This window comes from Pristiophorus japonicus, chromosome 1 (assembly GCF_044704955.1).
Source record: "Pristiophorus japonicus isolate sPriJap1 chromosome 1, sPriJap1.hap1, whole genome shotgun sequence".
NCBI classification, from domain to species: domain Eukaryota; kingdom Metazoa; phylum Chordata; class Chondrichthyes; family Pristiophoridae; genus Pristiophorus; species Pristiophorus japonicus.
The window spans coordinates 517,569,272-517,593,833 of NC_091977.1; the positions used below are offsets into that span (position 1 = coordinate 517,569,272).

The 24,562-nt window shown below is 41.3% G+C and overlaps 1 protein-coding gene across 6 annotated transcripts in view; it reads right to left on the reverse strand.

The window, feature by feature from the left end:
- Positions 1-24,148, reverse strand: part of LOC139277523 (serine/threonine-protein phosphatase 4 regulatory subunit 1-like) — a 79,725-nt gene extending 55,577 nt beyond the window's left edge. For 2 of the 6 annotated variants that reach the window (XM_070896090.1, XM_070896080.1), the window contains exons 1-4: positions 24,137-24,148; positions 23,832-23,876; positions 13,080-13,215; positions 1,225-1,331 (exon numbers count right to left, since the gene is read on the reverse strand). In XM_070896090.1, the coding sequence (XP_070752191.1) occupies positions 1,225-1,331; positions 13,080-13,215; positions 23,832-23,876; positions 24,137-24,143 (295 nt within the window). In that variant the 5' untranslated portion in view covers positions 24,144-24,148. Of the gene's footprint in view, positions 1-1,224; positions 1,332-9,949; positions 9,981-13,079; positions 13,216-17,110; positions 17,219-23,831; positions 23,966-24,136 lie in introns of those variants that run through there. The other 4 variants (XM_070896099.1, XM_070896107.1, XM_070896115.1 and 1 more) reach the window with 4 other exon arrangements.
- Between the last annotated feature and the right edge of the window lie 414 nt (positions 24,149-24,562).

The window sequence follows — 24,562 nt, forward strand, 5'->3', positions numbered from 1 at the left end:
TGACCAGATAATTTTTTTTTTAAATGTTGATCATCACATTGCTGTTTGTGAGAGCTTGCTGGTGCGCAAATTCACTGCCGCATTTCCCACATTACAACAGTGACTACACTGCAAAAGTACTTAATTGGCTGTAAAGCACTTTGAGACGTCCAGTGGCCATGAAAGATGCTATATAGATCCAAGTCTTTAAGATTTTAAGTATACACTGAAGTTAAAAGTCAATAAACCAGTTAGTTACTAAATTATTAAACAAAATATTTTGAAGAGCAGTTCAAGGAGACACTGTTCACCAATTTGGAGGCCAAACCTCATCACATGACCTTCAATAAAAACAAAAAATTCAATCTATCCCTCTGCTTCTTCCCAGAGCTTCACGAGTGATTGTCCTACCATCTTTTATGGACTTGGTTACAGCAAAGTCAATAGTTAGCTACTGTGCATTTCTGCTCAATAAGATAATCAAATGAAAGAGTAAATTGCAATCTTTTGCTTGTTTACAGCCGAAATGTCATGACGATCTCTCCCAGAGACAGTGCTATCTCCTAGGATGCAAAATTATCAGGAAGCCCTTTTGATCAAACGTGCAAATCAGAATAAACAGGTCTGAACTGCAAAACCAATTTTATGGGAGCTGCAGATAAAGCAAGGGAAATAAAATGACAGATGTGTCAAACACCAATTTGTTGGTGGACTCTCTCAATCATTTGTTCTTGGGATGTTGGCAAACAATCCTCAATTGCTTGTCTTTTGCTCATTCACCTCTATTCAAGGCCACTGAGGTCAGTCCGAAGTACTTTAGGCAGTAAAATATTGTCCTCCTTCACTGTCGAACAGTACCCAACCAAAGAGCATGCAGAGATAAGTAGTTTAATCAAAAGGATACTGATATAACTAGTAGAGGCACAAGGAAGGAGAGAAAAAAAACTATTTTAGACAAATCATCAGCAAAACTACAAAGACAATAATTTTTCCAATTGTGATTTTCCTGCACCGATTGGAGGAGTTAAGTATTTGCATATGCTGGCACTTCAGACAGCAGATTTAGGAGTGAGATATAATGCAGCAAATAATGTGGAATATACCCAGGAGCCAATTGGGGCAAGTCAGAAGATACAAGCAAACAGTCAGATTAGGTTAGGATCAACTCCCTCCATTCCTGTATTTTCAAATACTTCATATAGGCTAAACACAAAAGTGCATAGATCTGTGAAAGCGTTTTGTTACCTGGATCTTCTGCTAGTTTACTTATTCTCTCAAGCACTGCGAGGCAGTCTTTTTCATCGTCGCTGACTGCCCGCAGCGTATCGAGCAAACCTCGTGCTACCATTTGTCTGTTAAAGAAAGAAAAAATAAAACTCAAAATGCTTCAACATTTCAGCAAACTGCTGTAAAGTTTAAACTACTGTGTAATTTTCTCTTCCCCTGTCCAGGGAAAAGTTAAGCTTTTGTTAGCCAAAATTATAGTCACAGAAAAACATACATTAGATAAGTACAACAACTGCATCAAACTCTTGATTTGAGGTGTAGAGTGACTTCTCTTTAGAAGGACAGAATAATTAAGTCAATCTGAGATTGACCCCAGGTTATATACTCATACTTTCTGCTGACTAGTTAGATGGCAGCATTGGCACAAGTCCAGGACTGATACCCATCTCAGCTATCAGCACCACACTAATGCATTTGCTATATTGTACAAAGAGTACCAGCGTGTGAAAATAGGCCCTTTTATATTGGACTGGAGTAGCAAGCAAACTAAGCACGCAATTTAAAATCTGTGCTTTGAAACTTCAATTTTCAGTCACTGCAACTTTTCCAGAAGTCACTACACTGCTTCTCTACATGGGAAGCTGAGCATTTAGCTCCCAAACACCCTGCCAAAAAAAAGTCTCTCTCTCGCTTGGCTGGCAGGGCACTGAATAACACATCTTTCAATTATTTTATAACATTGTAACCAAAACAGCTGCCATGTAAAGGGACCACCACATATTTCATTCTTCTCCACATAATCTTGTTGCCTATTGTAAAATCTTGACTGCCCCTTTAAGTTAGGTCTCCAAGACCGACCCAAGCTCCCCCAACAGCTCAGTAGCTAACTGCACTGAGCCAGGAAATACCAACATCAGTTTCCTGCACTGAGCTGAGTTAACTGATCCAGGATGTTGGCAGCAGGCAGTAGTTGACCAGCCCGAGTGCCAACTCACCATCTTTGGTAACACAGGAAGAATAGTCACTTGAATGAGGTGCTGGAGGGCTGCTACTACAAATCACAAAATTTGGGGGGGGGGGGGGTGAGGGCACAGTGGGAGAAGATGATGTGCCTTTAGCACCAATCCCTGGCTGAGGGGGCAGGCAAGCAAACAGACTCTTAGAAAATAATACCTTGGTATGATATTGGATTACTGCTGCAGCCAGTAGTCTGAATTGGTGCCTCCCAACAGCACTGCTAAAATCTGGAACTAAACTGAACTTAGTAACTTTCAAAAGGGAATGGAATATATTTGAAAGAGAAATTTGCACGAGTATGGGGAAAACACAGAGGATAGCTCTTTCAAAGAGACAGCACAGACACGAAGGGTTGTGACTCTAAATGTCCTACCACTCTGCACATCAACCATCATAACTCAATTATACTTATCAATATTTGTTTTCTCCTTTTAGCAAATGAAAGCAATACCCAAATAATTTGTACAACAGATCAGCATTCAATGGTTTAGTTGCGGAAATAATAATCAAATGTCGTGACGCGCTGTATTAAAAGGGAAAATTTAATCCCGCTGCCTCGAAAACTGGAGTAAAGTAAGTATTTTGCTGGCAATGCAGCTAACTGCATAGAATCCGGTGACATTAAAGAATGTCAACATGTATTGTACTTGTAGGTGTAGTACATAGAGCAGAGATTACTTTCTCATAGGCAAGTCACAGCATTGGAATGCCAACATACTATGCCAATGAGTGGTCAGAATGGGTTCATAACCTCCCACTACTACAATGAGCAGTTATCTCAGCTGTACCAATGCAGGACAATCCAGAACATTTGGGTGCTATTCCAGAGGATTAAAATTCTACTCAGGAAGGTTGCCCAGTGCCCCCTCAAACCTCCTTGCTGGCAGTAAGATATTGGCATTAGCAGAAGCCTAGATGAAGATCTGCAGCCTGTCCTTGTAGCAGGAGAAGTTAAGTGACAGACACACCAGGGGACGGATGGTGGGATTGGAATTAAACATGAGCAAAATGTAAAAGATGGTTTGTGACTGAGTGTTCAACACTGGAAAACTACAATTTCTTTTAACTTATTCCGCCACTGCCAATTTGTCTTCTTCAGGTATTATTGACTCTTTGCTGGGGTACAGTTCCACAGACATCAGTTATTCTCGGCACCTCACTCAAGTGACCATGAGAGCGAGTACAGGTATCTAAACTGTGCTGAGCATTACAGCTGAGCCCAAGACTGCCCATGAGACGTCCACTTCAAAGCAGGACTCGCTGGATAGTGAGCAAGAACCCAACAATACACCCCATCGGAGTTCTGGCTGAGATCAGCTAGCTTGGCGTAGACAAGGTTTGGACTTAGGTCTTTTCTGATGTGTGCTCAGCTACTCTCTGTGGCCCAGGCGATACAGTAGCAAACTGTCAGAGGTCAGGCATGTTGTGCTACCCCAAAACCAGAGTTACAGCTTCTCAAATATGTACAGGAAAAGTGTACCTGATAGTTTGAATAAGGAAAGCTATAGATCAGCAACATTGTCACTTGTTGCTTCCCAACAGCTCCCAAATGCCTATCTTTATCAGGATTAGTATAGGCTGTCCATTTAATAAAACTAGAGTTGTTTAATCACTGCACACTGGGGGAATTTACTTGAGAAGCAAATTTGTTACAGCAAACTGAAGTACAATACAGTGCTGATTCAGCACACAAGATATTAACACAAGCTCAAGGAACAGCACCTCATCTTTCTATTAGGCACTTTACAACCTTCCCGACAACACCGATTTCAACAATTTCAGATCATAACCGCCCTCATTTTTTTTGGACTGCAGAGGTTGCTGATGACTCAGATATTCCCATTTACACTTCTTCTAGACTAACATTGTATTCTTTATTTGTCCCATTACCATCCCCTTTTGCCTTGCAACATCATTCCTTCAGTCATTTAATCTCTCTTGCCCTTCACCCTATCACAGACCTTCCCTTTAGGTCTCTTCTGCCCCCCCCCCCCCCCCTTGCTTAAACATCTCTACCCTTTTCCAGTTGTGACAAAAGGTCATCGACCTGAAATGTTAACGGTTTCGCTCTCCATGGATGTTGCCTGACCTGAATATTTCCAGCATTTTCTGCTTTTATTTCAGATTTCCAGCATCCACAGAATTTTACTTTGTCACACTACTGAATCCATTACAGTGCTAATAGATGCTAAAACCAAATCAGAAAACCTAAGAGTCAGTGGCAGCAAACAAGGTAATATCTTAGTATTGATTTTCAAACAAAAGACAGAAAGCAGAGAATCAGTTTCAGAAATGAATAAATAATTGATTACGCCAGCTGAAGGTTGTGGGTTCAAGTCCCACTCGAGACTGGAGCACGAAATCGAAGCTCACACTCTATGCAGTACTGAGGGGGTTCTGCGTTGTCTGAAGTGCAGTGTTCCAGATGAGTCTTTAAAATCGAAGGCCCGCTTGCCCCATCAGGTGGATGTAAAAGATCCCATGGCACTATTCTGAACAAGAATAGTGGAGTTCTTCCTGGTGTCCAAAACAGTATTCATCCATCATTAAAACAGATTATCTGGTCGTTTTCACAATGCTGTTTTTGGGACCTTGCTGTGCGCAAATTGGCTGCCACATTTCCATTGGGCTGTAAAATGCTTTGGGATGTCCTGAACTGTACTATGTTTTGTAATTATTAATTGTAGCTGTACAGCTATGCCTTAAACAAGTTTTTAAAAATCGGGCTTTGTACATCTTAAAGAGTCCTCTTTGATTGTATTAAGATGTCTTTATTCTTGTACTCAAATCCTCTTGTAATAAAGGCCACCATACAATTTGCTTTCTTAATTGCTTGCTGTACCTGCATGTTAACTTTCAGTGATTCGTGTACAAGGACACCCAGGTCCCTCTGAACACCAACGTTTCCCAATCTCTCACCATTAAAAAAAAATACTCTGCTTTTCTATTTCCCCCAAGTTATATATCATTTGCCATGTTCTTGCCCACTCACTTAGCCCATCTATACATCCTTGAAGCCTCTTTGCATCCTCCTCACCACTTACATTCCCACCTAGCTTTGTATTATCAGCAAACTTGGATATATTACATTTGATCCCCTCATCCAAGTCATTGATAGATGATGAATAGCTGAGACCCAAGCACTGATCCTTGTGGTACTCCACTAGTTACAGCCTGCCAACCTGTAAATGACCCGTTTCTGGCTACTCTGTCCGTTAACCAATCTTCAATCCATGCTAGTATATTATCCCCAATCCTATGATCCCTAATTTTATTTAATAACCTCTTGTGTGGCACCTTATCGAATCCCTTCTGAAAATCCAAATACACCACATCCACTGGCTCCCCCTTATCTATTCTGCTAGTTACAAAAAACATGATTTCCCTTTCATCAATCCACATTGACTCTGCCCAATCCCATTATTATTTTTTAAATGACCAGTTACCACGTCCTTAATAGATTCTAGCATTTTCCAGGCTAACTGGTCTGTAGTTCCCCATTTTCTCTCTCCCTCCTTTCTGCTAATGTGCACGGGCACCAGGTTCACCAAATTTCTTCACCTCAACGACGAGGATCAGCAACCAGCATGATCCTGTCATACCATTCCAGGATGTCCTTCGCCTTCTTGGAGGCTTCATCTACATATTTCTGATAGTGAAGCACAAGGATAACACATCCTTTTTCTATGACCAACTGCTTCCCCAAGTCCCTCTCACTCCACCATTACCAAAATTGAGACCATGTGTGCAAGTCTCCCTTTCCCCAGGCACCATCCGTCGCCACTCAAAACTGCCATTACTATTGCAGGTCTCAAAAAACCCACCTTGACCCTTTTCATCCTCACCAAGTACATGAGATAATCAAGCCCCTTTATATTGAATGAGTCACTGACTCCCAGCTCTGTGCCCATTTCTCTCATGATTCACTATTGGATTTCCCCTCCTCCCCCTTTTGTCTCATTATGCTTCATCTGTTCCAATGTCTCCCCTCCATCATATAGCTCTGCAAGACTGCCCTTGAATGGTTTCATTATTACTTATCTTAATAGCCAGAAAAACTACAGGAATGGCTTGGTTTCCCTCCGCCACACTTACCACTGGAGTGGCCCAAAGATCTATCCTTGGCCGCCTCCTTTGTCATCTACCTGTGACGCTTGCTGACATATTGTGGATGGGTTGCAACTTTTTCGTTCAACCAAAATCACATGTTCAGCACCTGCCACAAATTTTACAGCTTGTAATCGATTTCTTCCCCCTCACCAGACCACAAACTAGGCTGAATCAGACGGTTTGCAACCTTCACATTCAGTTGGACAGAGTCCAATTGCAGACCCCATATTCTCTACTTACTTCCACAACATTGCCCAATTCTGCCCCTACATTGCTTATACATCTCTTTGGCTCCAGACTCCACCACTCCAATGTTCTTGTTACACAAGTACATAAGAAATAGGAGCAGGAGTAGGCCATTTGGCCCCTGGAACCAGCTCCGCCATTTAACAAGATCATGGCTGATCTGATCATCGACTCAGCTCCACTTCCCTGCACGCTCCTCATAACCCTTTATTCCCTTATCACTCAAAAATCTGTCTATCTCTGCCTAAAATATATTCAATGACCCAGCCTCCACAGCTCTCTGGGGTAGAGAATTCCAAAGATTTACAATAGAGAAGAAATTCCTCATCAGTTTTAAATGGGCGGCTGCTTATTCTGAGACTATGCCCACTAGTTTTAGTTTCCCCTATGAGTGGAAATATCCTTTCTGCATCCACCTTGTCGAGCCCCCTCATTATCTTACATGTTTCATTATCACCTCATTCTTCTGAACTCCAATGAGTTGCTGGCTTTCTATCTTCCAACCTGCCCAAAACTCTGCTGCCCATATCCTGCTCCCATTAAGTCCAACTTGCCCATCAGCCTATTCTCACTGACCTACATTAGCAACCCAACAACTTAAATTTAAAATCCTGATTTTTACAATCATTATCATGGCCAGTTACTTTTGGGATTAAAGGCTATGCTGCCATTAGGGGAATCGGGATCTTGGTGTAATAAATATTAAAAATGATATTAACAAATTAAATTGAGATTGAGAGTCAAATTTTCACGACGGAATGACATGAAGTTAGACGAGGCAAGTTAAGATTCAGACAGTTAGATTCATTCTGGTAGTCTATTCCACTACCAAATATATGTAAATAAGTGTGTCTGAGCAGGTATCCTCTCTTGCCTCCTCCATCCTTTGAGAATTCATCTACCCTTCACTTGAATATATGATTGGGGAGAAGCAAGACAAACAAGGCAGCCAGCTCCCATATCATTATGAATGGCCATTTTTTGGTCATCTTAATTGAGTGTGTTGGTCAGAATACCAGAATTCCCTGCTTTGCATGGAGGTTCATGGGATATTGTTTGTCCACCAGAACAGGCAATGGTTTATCAAAAGACAGCATCGCCAACAATGTTGCATTGGAGCTTCAGCTTAGATTATGTGCTCAAATTCAGTTGAGGTTGGATTGTGCCTTTATATCTTCCTTTACTCCTCTGCTTTCTTTTTTTTTAAATAAAAGATCCTGCAGTGAATTTTCTATCTTTACTTATTTCACTTTGTACTGTCAATTTAAGATTACATGTGTTTAGTCATCACTTTTAGTCCTTGGTTTCTGTTGACATTTGTCAACAGAAACCAAGGGGATCCCAACATCCATAGAGTATGAAAAGCTGTCCTTCATTTAAAAGGTTAGTGAGCAACGCTCACTTTCAGCTGTGTGAATTGACAAACATCAGACATTTTAATGCTTTAATATAAACTTATCAAGCGTTCATAAAAAAGAGAAACTAATACCAACTATTTTTTCTTCCATACTACTCATTCTTCACACTGCAACTGAATATGGCTGAAGACCTCATTAACTGGAATGCCCTTACATAAAACAAAACCTTTTACTAAAGCAATCTTTCACAAAACCCAAACCTCATCTTTAGCATATTTTTGTACCACTTAAAATCCAACTGTAAAGCAGATGTAAAGAATGCACATAGCTCTATTGCCCTGTATACTTAAAAGCCTACTTTACAGAATTCTATTACATTTCTTAACGTAACCATACCACAAAATAACTTCTCAGCCACTTTACACTCAGATCTGCAAATTATTTAGTTTTATTCTAAAGGGGGAGCAGGAAGAGAGACCTGGGGGTTATGTACACAAATTGTTGAAGGTGGCAGGACAGGTTGAGAAAGTGATTAAAAAAGCATTTGGGATCGTGCGCTTTATAAAGAGACAGAGTACAAAAGGAAGGAGGTTTTGATGAACCTTTAAAAAACATTGGTTCAGCCACAACGTCCAATTCTGGGCACTGCATTTTAGGAAGGATGTGAAGACCTTAGAGAGGACACAGAAAAGATTTACAAGAATGGTTCCAGGGATGAGGGACTTCAGTAACGTGGCTAGACTGGAGAAGCTGGGGTGGTTGTTCTCCTTAGAGCAGAGAACATAACATAAGAAATAGGAACAGGAGTAGGCCATACGGCCCCTCGAGCCTGCTCCACCATTCAATATCATGGCTGATCTGATCATGGACTCAGCTCTACTTCCCCGTCCGCCCACTCCCCATGACCCCTTATCGTTTAAGAAACTGTTTATTTCTGTCTTAAATTCATTCAATGTCCCAGCTTCCACAGCTCGGAGGCAGCGAATTCCACAGATTTACAACCCTCAGAGGAAATTTCTCCTCATCTCCGTTTTAAATGGGCAGCCTCTTATTCTAAGATCATGCCCTCTAGTTCTAGTCTACCCAATCAGTGGAAACAGCCTCTCTGCATTCACCTTGTCAAGCCCCCTCAATCGTATACGGTTTGATAAGATCACCTCTCATTCTTCTGAACTCCAATGAGTAGAGGCCCAACCTACTCAACCATTCCTCATAAGTCAACCTCCTCATCCCCGGAATCAACCTTGTGAACCTTCTCTGAACTGCCTCATAAGCAAGTATATCCTTTCGTAAGTATGGAAACCAAAACAGAAGGTTGAGAGGAGATTTGATAGAGGTGTTCAAAATCATGAGGGGTCTACACAGAGTAGAGAGAGAGAAACTGGTCCCATTGGCGGAAGAGTCGAGAACCAAAGACGACAGATTTGAGATTGGGAATGTACTGCCTGAAAGGGTGGTGAAGGCAGATTCAATCGTAGCTTTCAAAAGGGAATTAGATAAGCAACTGAAGGGAAAAAAATTGCAGGGCTATGGGGCAAGGACGGGGCGATGGGACTAGCTGAAATGCGCTTGCAGAGAGCCGTCACAGGCTCGACGGGTCGAATGGCCTCCGACTGTGCTGTAACAATTCTATGATTCTAAAAAGTACACTTCATCATGTGGCTACACCCTTCCCCTTAATCTTACTCATCACTTCAACACTGCCAATTTGGACAATTGCTGACTCAACTAACCATGAACAAAACAGTCATTGCGTTTTCCTGCCTCAAGCACAGAATTTTTCATAGAAAAATTACGTTGCCATATTTGGAGAGAGTATCACACCATCTACACCCAAACTTGTTGCTTCTGTTGCAATTATATGATAGCACTGCTACTCTAATCAGATGGTGCATTGCAATTCGGTAGCATGAAAGAACACATCTTGTCTTCTCCCACCAACTGGCTGCTAGCAGAGGTGCTGGACACCACATAGCACTTGTATTTTTGGCATGGACGGAATAAGCGCTTACCCCATTGCAGATCTGTCTGGATCTTCCGATACTGCGGAAAGTTCACAGGCAGAAAATTAAAAGTTGCAGTTGACATTTAAACATGGGTTAATGAACATTTGTTTTTGCCTCAGAAATTTGCTTCTCAATGTAAACATAGCAGATTCTAGAGTAACAGGAACAGACACAATCAGAATTGTTTCTGTTCAACAAACGCCATGTCAGGACAGACCCAAAGGACTGCTGGCACAAAGCCCTTTCCAGCTTCTGCATTGACTTCTGTACGATTCTATCACTGTGACTGAAACACAAACACCTATACAAGACTTAGTTACCTTTTTTAGTAACAAAGTGCATCTGAACATTTCAAATGTTTATTTCGGAAATGTTCAGTAAGTGACTTTAAAAAAAAACGCTGCATATTCAAGCAGCAATGGCGCCAGTATGCCATGCCACAATGTAGTAGAACATGGGTTCGTACCCATGATTCACCACATTTTTGCTCAGGGTCAGCTGGGCGCCTTATAAAAGGCAGAAACCCATTACCATGATCAAGCATTTTCCAACTCGGCTCCAGACCTCATTACAGCCTTGGCCAAAACATGGACAGAAGAGCTGAATTCTAGAGGGGAGGCAAGAGTCATCAAGGCAGCATTTGACAGAGTGTGGCATCAAGGAGCCCTAGTGAAACTGAAGTCAATAGGCATCAGGTAGAAAACGCCCTTCTGGCCGAATCATACTTAGCACAAAGGAAGATGGTTATGGTTATGGTTGTTGGACGTCAATCATCTCATCCCCAGGACATCGCTGCAGGAATTCCTCAGGGCAGTGCCCCAAGCCCAACCATCTTCAGCTGCTTCATCAATGATCTTCCCTCCATCATAAGGTCAGAAATGGGCATGTTCGCTGATGACTGCTCAGTGTTGAGTGTCATTCGCATCTGCTCAGGTAATGAAGCAGTCTATGCTCACATGAATCAAGATCTGGATGACATTCAGGCTCGGGCTTGCTAAGTGGCAAGTAACATTCATGGCACACAAGTGTCAGGTAATGACTAACTCCAACACGCGAGAGTCTAACCACATCCCCATGACATTCAGCAGCATGACCATCGCCGAATCCTCCACCATCAACATCCTGGGGGGGGGGGTCACCATTGACCAGAAACTTAACTGGACCAGCCACAAAGACTGTGGCAGCAAGAACTAGGTATTCTACAGCAAGTGTCTCACCTCCCAACTCCCCAAAACATTTCAATCGTCTACAAGGCACAAGTCAGGAGTGTATTCTCCACTTGCCTGGATGAATGCAGCTCCAACAACACTCAAGCAGCTCAACACCATCTTGGACAAAGCAGCCCGCTTGACTGGCACCCCATCCACCCTCTCCACCACTGGCGTACTGTGGCTGCAGTGTATACCAGCTACAAGATGCATTGCAGCAACTCGCCAAGGTTTCTTCGGCAGCACTTCCCAAACCTGCAACCTCTACCACCTAGAAGGACAAGGGCAGCAGGCGCATGGGAACACCATCACCTGCAAGTTCCCCTCCAAGTCACACACCATCTTGACTTGGAAATAGATCGCTGTTCCTTCATCATTGCTGGGTCAAAATTCTGGAATTCCCTCTAACAGCACTGTGGTAGTACCTTCATTACATAGACTGCAGTGGCTCAAGGCAGCGCCTCACCACCACTTCTCAAGGGCAATTAAGAATTGACAATAAATGATGGCCTTGCCAGTGACACCCACATCCCATGAATGAATGAAAAACATAGCGACAGATCATGCAAGTAGAGTTTCTATTCTCCTGATGTGAAATGCACACACCCTTCCCCACAGAGACACACCCCATTTGCCCAACCCAGAGAAGTCAGGTGCAGGTTGGCAAGAGCCAAGGCTTAAACATTTTCTCTTCTCTACGCCCCCTCTTCCAGCTAGTTCAACATCCTTAGAGGCACTGCTGTTTACCTAGCAAAAGCTCTCATTTTACCAATGCAGTGTCTCAGTAAACTTCTATTTATCCAGCTAGGTCTTCATTAAAAAAAGCATTGTCTAGCAAAATTATCTGGGGTTGAGTGGAAAGATTATAGCCTCAATGACCATTTAGCAAGTTACCAATTCAGAGTGTAGGTCACGTGCTTCTTTACAGGAAAATAAACTTGGTCTGTATTCACACACCTCTCAGGAGCTGTTCAGAAAGCAGCACTTGCACAGGCTTAAGAACTAGTCTCCAATCCAACCTCTTGGCCAGAAAAGGGCTGTGAAACAGTCACTTCGAGGAGGAAAATGTAGGAAAAAAATCATTTACAATTGTTGTTTGCCATGTTACGAGGTGCTAGAAAATTTAAGTCAAAAATAAAATTACAGAAATGAGCCACGATGAACTTTCCCCATCAATCTTATATTATCCCGATTCCCCTCCCAAGTGTAGTAATTCATGTTGGAGTAAAGCTCCACTGGTAACGACAGCCACCACAGTGATATTTAGGTTACTTGACCAAGGTAAGTATCATAATCAAGGCTGAGCCTGTCTTTGCTCAATGTCCGCACATTAACACCTTTCAGCAGTCAGTGGATCAGGGGTTGGTGATTGCTCTTCCCTAATGTCAAGACAAGGCCATTACAGTGCCCCAAGATCAGCTAGGGCAGCACAGACCAGAAATCAAACTTGAACCTGCCTAGTTTACATGACTCAGTACCATCCCAGTTACCTACACGATAAACATCTGAACATGGAACAGCAAACTTTAGTTAGGTTTCCAGTTTAGCAACAAAGAGTATATTACAAAATTATATTCAAATGGTACTAGACCAAGTCTAACATTGCAGGCTACTTGTGAAAAACTATTTTAAAGTTTTAAATGCAAATAAGTGCTTTATAATTAGGTTTTATCTTAACCATGCACTGATCAAATCGCAATATTATGTATTGTGGCTGTACTTCCTCAGAACAAAAATGGGATGAATCTAATATTGTCCCGTTTGATTTTAAGTTGATTCTATAATCCATCTAATGTATATCAGAAATTTTGGTATGAAATATGCTTACCATTGAAACAGAAACTTTAACCTTTAGAAGTTTAAAATAGAAGAGATAAATACTTATTTCACAGGGATTATCTGCACAAGTGTACTTCACCACATCATACCTGTTAAACGTGTTCTCACTAGCAATGTACTTATCCAGTCGGCCCAACGGTGTTAGCATCTCGTCTTGAGAGACAAAATCCAAGGCTGAAGGTATAATAAGGACATCAGACTCTGAGCTGTAGTCATCCACACCAACTGGCAGAGACATCAGAAATGTTATTTGTAATTGCAACCGGTTTGAACTATAAATCTGAATGACTCCTTATACACAGTGCTGACATAACAGGCAAATCGATGTACTGTAGTATAAAGTCACAAATCACCTGCCTGTTCAGGGCGGCTACAGGAACTATAGGCATTGTAGGGTGTAAAATAGTATTTGCTTCTGGGACAGTGTTGCTTTGATAAACATTGTATTTGAACTGGTTGAAATAAGTTTTTGATGTATTAGAAGTCATTAAGTCAGCTGTAGCACACTTGCCTCTGAAGGTTGTGGGTTCAAGTCCCACTCCAGGAACTTGAGCACATAAATCTAGGCTGTACCTCCAATGCAGAGCTGAGGGAGTGCTGCACTGTCAGAGGAGACGTTAAACCGAAACCCCATCTGCCCTCTCAGGTGGACGTAAAAGATCCATTGGCACTCTTTCGAAGAAGAGCAGGGGAGTTATCCCCAGTGTCCTGGCCAATATTTATCCCTCAATCAACATAACAAAAACAGATTATCTGGTCATTATTACATTGCTGTTTGTGGGAGCTTGCTGTGGTCAAATTGGCTGCTGCGATTTCCACATTACAACAGTGACTACACTCCAAAAGTACCTCATTGGCTGTAAAGTGCTTTGAGACATCTGGTGGTTGTGAAAGGCGCTATATCAATGCAAGCATTTATTTTATTCAGGAGACTTACTTTCAAACAGGTCATTGCAAAGCACAGCTCAAACAGTAAAATGGAGTCATAGTTATTTTATTTTGATTTACTAGTCTGACTTTTTTTTAAAAAAGTTAGAAAGAGACAACGAAAGGACTTTACTTGAAGACAGTAGTGTCGCTTCCATCAAGTTTCCCCGACAGAAACGCTAACATTGTTTTTTTTTTAAGTATCAAAATTAGACTGCTGATTTAAAAAGGGAGTGCTCCTCCTCAGGTACCTCTGCGGCTCCAATACATCTGCTTGGTTAAAGGGAGAGTATTGTAGGCTCACCGAAGGTTCAGCCAGTTTATCCAATGACCTACTGAACTATTTAGAAAGAAGGTACTAGATTTAATCCCCAGTCTGGGAAAAGTTAGCTCTCAGGTGGCCTTGCAGTAGGGATGCTAAATTGACCCAAGTGCCCAAGAGTATAATCAGCCATGGCTCCTATCCAATAATACTATCTGGAAGTGCACAGATGTCAGGCAAATGTAGGATGGGACAAGACTCCGCCAGTTAACTAGCTTGTAAAGGTCAATAAATAATGACCACTTGAATGAGTTTTCAAAATGACACCCAATATCTGATGGAGTCATGGGGGCGTGAAATGCCAGTCTGGGCCAAGGTGCAAGCGGAGTGGCTCTCTGGTCGAGGGACTGGAAAATAGGTAGAAGTTGGTTTCCCCCAGGATTCTGCCCTGTATTCACCCTTACAAGAAATTTCAGCTGGGGGGCGGTGGGCAGTGGCAGGAGTGAATCTTCCAACTCACTTCTCCAACATTAAGGGGCACATCTGGGGAGTAGCCAGGCTACAACAGGAATTCTGTCCATTATCCCCAGAGAGCTGACTAGTTCGGACGAGGCATAAGGAAAGCCTCTGAAAGATAATCGATTCCCAAAAGGTATTATGTGTGTTACTCAATGAACTAGTTCCTTCAGCAGCTGAAGAATTTGTAAACTCCTTTTTGTCTTTGCCCCAGAAAGGGCCTCAGGCAGAGCAGTCAACAGGCACTCCAGCTTTAAAGGGAGGATGCAAATGAAGCTCTTACACGTGGCAGCCACCCTGGCTATGGCACTAACTCGGTCCTCATAATTTGAGACAGGGTCTGCATCTTCAGGGATCGCAGACTTACAACCCACTCTGCCACCAGAAATTTGGTCCCAAAAGATTTGGGAGACATGGGGAGTGAAAAAAAAATTGGTGGGAAAAAAAAAGTGTTGGAGGGTGGAATGCATAGAATATAAATATACAGATACACCAAACAATTTAGCAGGATGCAACATCCCATGACAAACATTACACATTTCTACACTTACCACATAGAGCTCTCCGACTACAACAATTTGGCATTAAAAAAAAAATCCCACTAGCAGCAAAAATACCAGCTTCTAGGCAGATTCGAGCAATAACAAAATCACTCGTCACAAATGCCCCAAGTACATATTTGTAGAATATCTAAACAAAAGACTGTAGGACTATAGTTCTAATTATTCCAAATCCACAATCATATGTGTCCTTGAACCAGAGAGCTGCTCTGTTGATAGTTTACATTTGCATCGGTGACCAACACCACACATCAACAAGCTTACGACCAGTCTCAATATTGATCTTAGAGTGACTATAATCAGTACCAGCTGGATACAGAACAGAATTCAATTGGTGCTCCCTCTCTTAGCTCAGGCACTTGGTAAATGCCCATGACCAGAGAGAGAACACAGCACAGGAGGAAGCTGACTTCCAATCTGATTTCTCGGTCATGGAATGTGTGGAGCTTTCAGGGAGGGGAAAAAGAAAAATTATAAAGGGCACCCAAAGCTACAATCTTAAAAGCAACATTTTGACAAATGCAGCCCTACTTCTATCTTCACATTTTGGTGTTGCACTGAAATCTACAGCATTAAAATTGTTTAGTTTGAATTTACAACACCTTAAAATTGTTCAAATTAGATAGTTTAAATGGCAAGACACAAAGGCATTACATGCTTAACACTGGACCCAACAGATTTAAGGGCTTATTTTGGTCATTTCAAGCTCCTGAAGAGGAGCCTTACCTGTCAGAAGCACATAATCGGAAAGGTAGGGAATTAGTCATTTAAATTCCCCAAAAAGGACTTCAATAGGTTATTCAAAATCATAGCAACTATATCCTTGATTATGGATTCTAGCAATTTTTACACTACTTGAAAAGTAGGGAAGTTATGCTAAACCTGTATCGAACCTTGGTTAGACCACATTGAGTACTGCACACAGTTCTGGTCGCCATATTATAAAAAGAATATAGGAGGCACTGGAGAAGGTGCAGAGAAGTTTTGCAAGGGTATACATATCAGGAAAGGATGAATAGGCTGGGTCACTTTTTTTAAACTTGGAAAAAAAAGGCTGAGGGTTGACCTTAAAGAGATCTTTAAAATTATGAAAGAGTGGATACTGGAGAGAAAGTTTCCACTTTTCGGGAAGAGCATAACTAGAGGCCATCAATACAAGAGTTACCAAGAAATCCAATAGGGTGGTGAGAATGTGGAACTAGCAACCAGAGAGTGGTTGAAACGAATGATGTACTTAAGGGGAGGCTAGACAAGCATATGAAGGAGAAGGGACTAGAGGGTTCTGCAGATAGATTTAGATGAGGAAAGACGGGAAGAGGCTCGAGTGGAGCATAAACGCCGGCATGGACAGGTTGGGCCGGATGGCCCATTTGTGCCGTATATCCCGTGTAATGATGTGTAATTTATTGGCCTGTAGTTACTTGATTTGTCGTTTGCTCCAGTTTTGCAAGTGTTGTATTTACAATTCCCCAAAGTTGAGATGATGCAACAACTTGCATTTATTTAGCGCCTTTAACATAGAAAAACATCCCAAGGCGCTTCACAGGAGCGCAATCAGACAAAAATTGACACCGAGCCAAAGTACAGATTTTCAATTTTCTCATCTATTTCTTTCAATACCCTTCGTTTATTCCTTACAATATTCTTATCCTAATGAATGTAGGCATTTTCCTTTCTCTAATGTTGCAAAAACTCTAGCCTCCTTTTTCACTAAAGACCGGATTAAAATTGTCCACTACTTTCACACAATATGTTTACAAAAAGGCCACCTTCTCATACACCATTCTTTCTGGATTTACTAGTCCAATATTTCAAACACATTGTAGTCACTAATGCCAAGATTCTTGCTTCTTACCAGATCAGTATTTCTTTGCACTCAGCTAAATTAAATATCACTCATGCTCTTCATGGCCTTGAGGCATGCTGCTCTAGAAAACGATCCTGAATGCACTCGTAAACCTAGAATGAGTAGCCTAAAAGTAAAATTTAATATCAGAAACCTTCCACAAAGGACTGCTGAAAGATGTTTAGTTAAAGTGAGCTCTGTCTCCTCTTTTCTTTGCAGTTTGTTACAAATGCAGCTTTGTCCCAAGCAGCACATTTTCTAACCTCCCCTTGCTTGAACAGCTCTCATTCCTGTGAGGTGCTCAGATCACCTTTTTGCATAAAGAATGCTATAAAATGCAAGTTGCTTGGATACAGTTCCATGAGCATCCGCTAGTATCTCAACCAATTGGCCATACAAGCTTCAACAAGTATTGGCAGGCTATTTAAATGTGGCTGAGAGAGGGGTGGATACCAAAGCTCATCCTGAGCCGGTCTTCACCCATGCATGCACTGACCACAGGGGTTGGTAGGTGGCAATCAAGAGTAGGAAACTTGACTTAAATGTTTTCCTCCTTAATCCAGGGACACTGTGGCAAACTGCAATCTCAACAGATCACCAAACTTAGCCAACACCAAAAAAAAACGAACTGGAGACCGTTGTGGTACACAGCTCAGTCACTCAAATTATAAAAATCACAAAAGGCCTGAGTTCCAAGCGGATTATTTTATTTATTTATTTATTTAACTCAATTTGATCTTTCCTTCTCTATATTGTTTCTCTTACTAGTTAGATCTACATATTGTTGTCGCTATCCTTCAGAGAAAGAATACTTAATTCAACTGGTGGTCCAACTAAAGAATGAAGCTTGCAAAAAAAAAAAAGTGGCAGACTGACTTGAGACTTGTGCAAGATGCCAGGCCTTTTTACTAGCTGCACAGCTAAGCTAACAAGCCAAGGTAGGTGCTTTCCTAAAAAAAAAAAATCAACTATCATGCTATGTTGAAAGTACGCAAGAGGGAAGAGTTAAAATTCTGGATCATTTAAAAGGAAATGTAACTTTCAGGGTGTTACTGAATAAGAGGATAATTCATTTTTAAAACAATGCTATATGGGCACTTTGCCATACAGCACTAAATGAGGCCATTAGGCCCATTGTACCTGCTCTTTTGCAAAAGCTGTCCAACTAGTCTCACTCTCCTGCTCTTTCCCCATAGCCCTGCAAATATTTCCTTTTCAAATATATATCCAATTTCCTTTTGAAAGTTACGATTGAATCAAATACCACCACCCTATCATACATTGCATTCCAGATCACACCCAATATCAGCCCTGAATAGCCTAGCTCTAATTTTAAGATTTTGCTCCCTTGTCCTGGATTCTCCCACCAGAGAAAGAGTTTCTCCCTATCTAATCCTTTAATTATCTGAAACACCTCAATTATATCACTCCTTAATCTTCTAATGCTCATGGATACAAGCCTAGTCTATGCAACCTGTCCTCATAATTTAACCCTTTTAGCACCAGTATCATTCTGGTGAATCTGCACAACGCCCTGTCGCAAGGCTAATATATCCTTCCTGAGATGCTGTGCCCAGAACTGAATACAGTACCCCAGACAGGGTCTAACCAGAGCTCTATACAACTTCCATCCCTCAGATAAATGCCAACATTCCATTAGCCTTATAAATGGTTTGTACCTGTGCACTAGCTTTTATTGACACCTCTACTTGGAGCCCTAAATCTCTCTGCTCCTTCACAGTTCCTAGCTTTGTAGAAAATTCTGATTGGTCTTCCTTGGATCCAAAGCTGATGACCTAATTTTTTCCATATTCAACTCTGCCAGTTTTACCTACTCACTTAATCCATCAATATCCTTTTGCAACTTTATTCCTATCAACGTTATTTACTCACCTAACATGGCGTCAACAAACTTAGATATATGGTTCTCTATTTGCTTCATCCAAGTCATTTATAACTATAGCGAAAAGCTGAAGACTTATGTATATGAACCCCCAGGTGTCTGTCCCTACATCCCCTTCAAAATCAGACTATTTATTTCAAAATGCCTCTCCTTATTCTTTGTTATAAAATGCATCATTTCACATTCTCTGCATTAAATTTCACCTGCCAGGTTTCTGCCCATTTCACCAATCTGTCTGTTGTCCTGAAGTCTGCTCCCCTACAAACTTTAAAATTATGCCCCATACCCAAGTTCAGGTCAGCAATAAAATATCAAAAAAATAGTTGCCCTAATAGCTACCCCTTGGGGACACCAATGTGCACTATTTCATATCCATGTTGCCACTACCTCTTGCAAAGTCTTAAATTTTTCTACAAGTCTATTTTATGGCGCTTTATCAAATGCCTTTTGAAAATCCATACACACATCAACTGCACTACTTTCATCAATTCTTATTTCAAAGAATTCAAGTTTGTCAGACACAATTTGCTATTAACAAATCCATGCTGGCGGTCATTATTAATCCATGTTTTTCCAACTGAAAATGAATTCTCAGATTATTCTCTCCATCAGCATAGGTTAACCTGGTTTATTCCTCGCTGCTTTTTTTGAACAGGGGTGTAACATTTGCAACCCTCCAGTCCTCTGGCACCACTCCTCTATCCAAGGGGGTTGGAAGATTATCGGCAGAGTCTCCACTATTTCCACCCTTACTTCTCTCAGAAATACAGGATACATCCCATCCGGATGGAATTACTTTTCTACTTTGAGCATTACCAACCTTTTAAGTACCTCCTCTTTATCTATTTTATTCTTTCTAATTTCTCTAGCCCATCTCCTTTAATGTGACAGTGGCAGCATCTTCTTTTGTGAAGACAGATGTAAAGTACTCCTTTAGTACCTCAGCTATGCTCTTTACCTCCATAAAATGATTTCCTTTTTGGTCCCCAATTAGCCCCACCCTTCCATTGTCTACCCTTTTACTCTATGTTTAGAGAAGGCTTCAGTGTTCCCTTCTGACACTATTAATAGTTTCTCATGCACTCGTGCCTGTTCCCCTCTGCACTTCTTGTATTCAAGGGATATGGCAATAGTGCGGGATGGTGGAGTTGAAGTAGATCAGCGGAGCAGGCTCGAAGGGCCAAACAGCCATCGCCTGCTCCTATTTCTTATTTCTTATTCTGTTTGAATTTCGACTATTATTAACCTGACATTTATCAGAAGACTCCTTGTTGTTTCATTTCAATCTCAATCAAGAGGAAAACACCGTTAAGTAACTCCTACCCCTAGTTATCTTTCCCTTAAATAAATGTCCTGAAATTTGCATACAAATCTTTGTTATATTGTAAACTTTATTTCCAGCGCTTTTCTTTGAAGATTCAAAGGTCTCCCCTGTTATACTTTTTCAGCTTTAGATCACCTCTTCTGGCAGTTTCTTTTCTCCCCTTTAGTTTTCAGTCCACGCCCATTAGACTGGGCCTCTGCACTAGAACAGGCATTAACATATTTGAATACGACTGACGCATCCAAGTGAGAACTGAAAACCAGACTACAGCAATCCGCACATTGATTGTCACAACTATTTCAATTATCTTTCATTACTTGAAACCTGTCCCTGGCACAACCCATCTATCTGTAGGATTGCACTGCCACTATAACCCAGCCAAAATATGGACACATGAAGCCTATATAATCTAAACCATTAACTACGGATCCCATTTCAACTTTCTAGCAAAATCCAAAAGACTTTTTTTTATTATAAAATAGTTTCACGAACATGCCGTTTACTAACTAAATCAGCCCAAAATATTTCAAGTTACTTCACGAGGGCATTATGTGGCTTGGAAAGGAAATTTCCAATTATATTACAGGTGATTTGGAAATACTATTGAATATTGGAGGATTATTTCTTCTCACACTAATGATTCAAAAAAAGTATACAGTCTGCACTGCTGGCATCTCAGTTATTATTTATATATCTCAACTTGAACTGATAAATAGCTCCCATAGCAAGAATGCTTCAATTGGTAATAGGAAACCCAAGTATTGGTGCTTGCGATGAAAGACCTCCATATGCTGAAACCCAAGCTGTCCATGTCACTCTATTTAACAACCCACTGACTTTACTACTTTGCAGTCAGCAACAAACAAGATGGCACTTGTATAGATGGTGAAAGTGAAGAATCGAGAGAGAGATGGCATAAGTCTACACCTCTGACAAGGTAAAGCATTTGCTGTCAGATAGCCATACAGCAATGCACTTTTGCTCTTGCTGACCTGTACATTACCCTCCCTAGCAATCTGCTAAAAGCTGCAAATAGTGACTTTCAAACAAGTGTTTATCCAAAAGCTTGCTTTCACGCGAGTAGAAACCACCCTGGAATGCATAGGGGTCAGTTGCGAGGAGTCATCGGTATGATTACAGATCCACTTCCCGAACTGGTTCTGCAAGACATATACGCCATGAAATGAGGGACAATTTCCTCCTTTCTTTTCCTCACCCATCTTTATAAAGGGTTAAGACTTCCCCAACAATAACACTGTTGAATGCCAAGTTATAGGCAACATCCACTAAAGTCAATAATCTTGAAAGTATGTTTATTATCTTTGCAAATAATTCAAATTAAAATGAATACAAAAATTACATTTTTCTTAGAAATGTGGTTATCTGTCCGCTTCTCCCTCAGCTAAATTTTGCAAACAGAAACTAACAGGTTTACTTTAGGCTTCTGCCAATACCATTTGAAAGTGCAGTGTGCAAAACACGGCCAAGTTAACGATACCCTCTAGTTTGCCATCCCTCCAGGGAAGTACCTCAAGTTACACTCAGTGGCTTCCTCAAGCAGCCTAGAGGAGAACAGGAAACCAACATGTAGGGAAAACAGATGCAAAGATGTAATGCGCTGCTCCATGGGATAGCACAGTGGGGATTAATTATGTGGCACCTCTTCAAGTTAAAAGTCCTACATTATAAAAATTCAGTAAATTATTAAAAGGGTACATAAAACATGATCTTGAATAACTGATGGCTGAGCCCACATGGTACATCACAAATAATACCACTTTTAATTAAATGAAAAACAAATTCATACCACCATCTTTCATGTGACTAGCAGGTTCATAAGAGTCAACCAGATGGACCTTTTTTTGCTCTAGCAATTCCCATGTTTCTAGATATTCATTTTCCAATTAAAGGCTATTCCCTGTCATAGTGTATGCATGCAGACAAAGCTTGTGTACATATTACATCAGCCGCTACAGATGCAGAGATCACAACACCAAAGCAATACAATATGTATACTTTTGGGGGATAAAACTACCTAATATTTGCAACAAGTACACATAAAATTTAAGACCTACAAGTATGTAAACACACATTACTAAATTAGACATTGTGCCAAATGAACAAAAGTCTAAAGGACAGTCAAAACCAGATGCCAACTGTACAATTGGAAAGGGATACAGAAATGGCTAATGCACACAAATAGTGCACCTTATGCTTCAGATTTCATCTCCAACAATACCATTTCTCATTCAATTTTAACATGACAATATTCAATGTTCATTCCAAAATATCCCACATTCAAAACATTTTTTGCAGTTTCATGGAGGACCACAAACTCTGCTGTCACAATTGTCAAAAAAAAAGCATTTTTGACAGTCTACACTCAATAGAATAGGCCAAAGACAATTCAAAAAAGAATTGGTGGTGCTCTCACAATTGCTTTTTTTTCCCTGCATTGTTTCTGTAAAGCCTGTTAAAATCCAAATCATATAGACCACAACAATCCTCAGTCTTTATTGTGTTAACAGGTCAGGCCAACAGCAGCAGAGTTGCTATAATTGGTCTCTCCTGAGCCAGAGAAGGAAAAAACAATTCTGACAGGATGCCTACTCTCATCAAAAACCCCTACTGGAAACTCCTAACATTCAGACATCAGATGAAGATAGGATCAGACTCAGCTGTGATGCAGTTGAACAGCCTGCTGCCACTCACCATCCAAGTCACACATGAAAAATGGCCACTTGGACTAATTACTGGAGGGCGCCCTTACGCACAAAATCAATACCCAGCATGGAGTAAGCACCTTCAGGGAAAAAAAAGGGAGAAAAAAAAATCAACTGGACTGCATTCGTTTGACAACTACATTTGATGCTTTCAACTTACTGCTGTACAAAGCCTGTGAAACGTTAATACTCCCCACCACCCCTCCCCAAACATTTTCAACTGGCGCTTTGTCAGGCAAACTGACAGCACGAAATTGCTATCTCGGAGCGCAAAATGCCGCTGATATCCTCTTTAAATAAAAGGTTTTCTCCTCTACTTTTAAAGACCATTAGGACACTTGCCAGAAAACAAACCTTTCCTTATATATTTCATTTTTTTTTTAAAAAAAGGTAATTTTTTTATATCCCTCCCCTACCAATTTCCCGGCTTCTTTATTTCCGCTCCAATCCTCAAGTCCTAACCACTGACTCCCCTCCCCTTTCCCCCCTCCTGTCAACTCGAAAAGCAATTAAAATCAAAACATTTTAAGAAAGCGAGCATGTTCCCACACCCCTTTCTCTCTCTCTCGGAGGCCGAAGCCCCTTTCACCTCTTCCCCCCCAGCCCCCCGGGTCTAGGGATTGCTGGGCTCCGGCACGGTCTCGGCTTTAATTTCCGCCCCGGCCTCGGCCCATCGGAGGCTGCACCACAAACCCCGAAAGGGGAAAAAGCAGCAGCTCGAGTGAGGAGGGAGGGAGGGGAGAGAGAAGCAGGCCCCCCCCAAACCCCGGCCCCACTCACATCCGTCCACATCCTCCTGCAGCTCCTCCTGTACCAGCGACAAATCTGCCAGAAACAACAACAACAAAAAAACAAAATTAGAAAAAAAAAGCCATTTTTAAAAAAAAATTAGGGGCAAACTCCTGAAAATTTCAGGGTTTTTGACACAACCAACTTTTTTAAAAAAACTTTTAAAGATATTCATAAAGTTGTTGAGATTTTTTTTTTTAAAAACAGAAAACTCAAACGAGCGAGAGTTTGTGCAAATGATTTTTCGGTAGTTCTGAAAGAAATAAATAAATAATTGGGAGCCAGCTCTCGCCTACCCGCCATCTTGCCCCCTGGTCCTACATTTAAAGCGCTCCCCAAACCCTCGCTTCTCGACGCGATTGTGCGCGTCTCCGCCCTGACTGCCCGGGCAGCGTGCATTGCCCGGAAGAAAAGGCCTCCGCACCGCAGCGCACTACACAAGCGCCTCTTGTCAACCCAGAAAATAATGTCACTCTGCTTTCATTTGATAAGTTGCCTTTGCTTTTTTAATTATAAATTGCTGTCTATTGTTTGTGCCCCTTTAAAAAGAGGGATAACTTTTATTCATTTGATTTTAATTGATGGCAACTGGGGCCAACCCAGTGTCATCCTCACCGACCAATAAGAAGAGTAGAAACATAGAAACATAGAAAGTATCTCCTGAGATTGCCAACGTTTACTCCAGGATGTGAAGATTAATCTCCGAGGCACTGCTGCAAGCA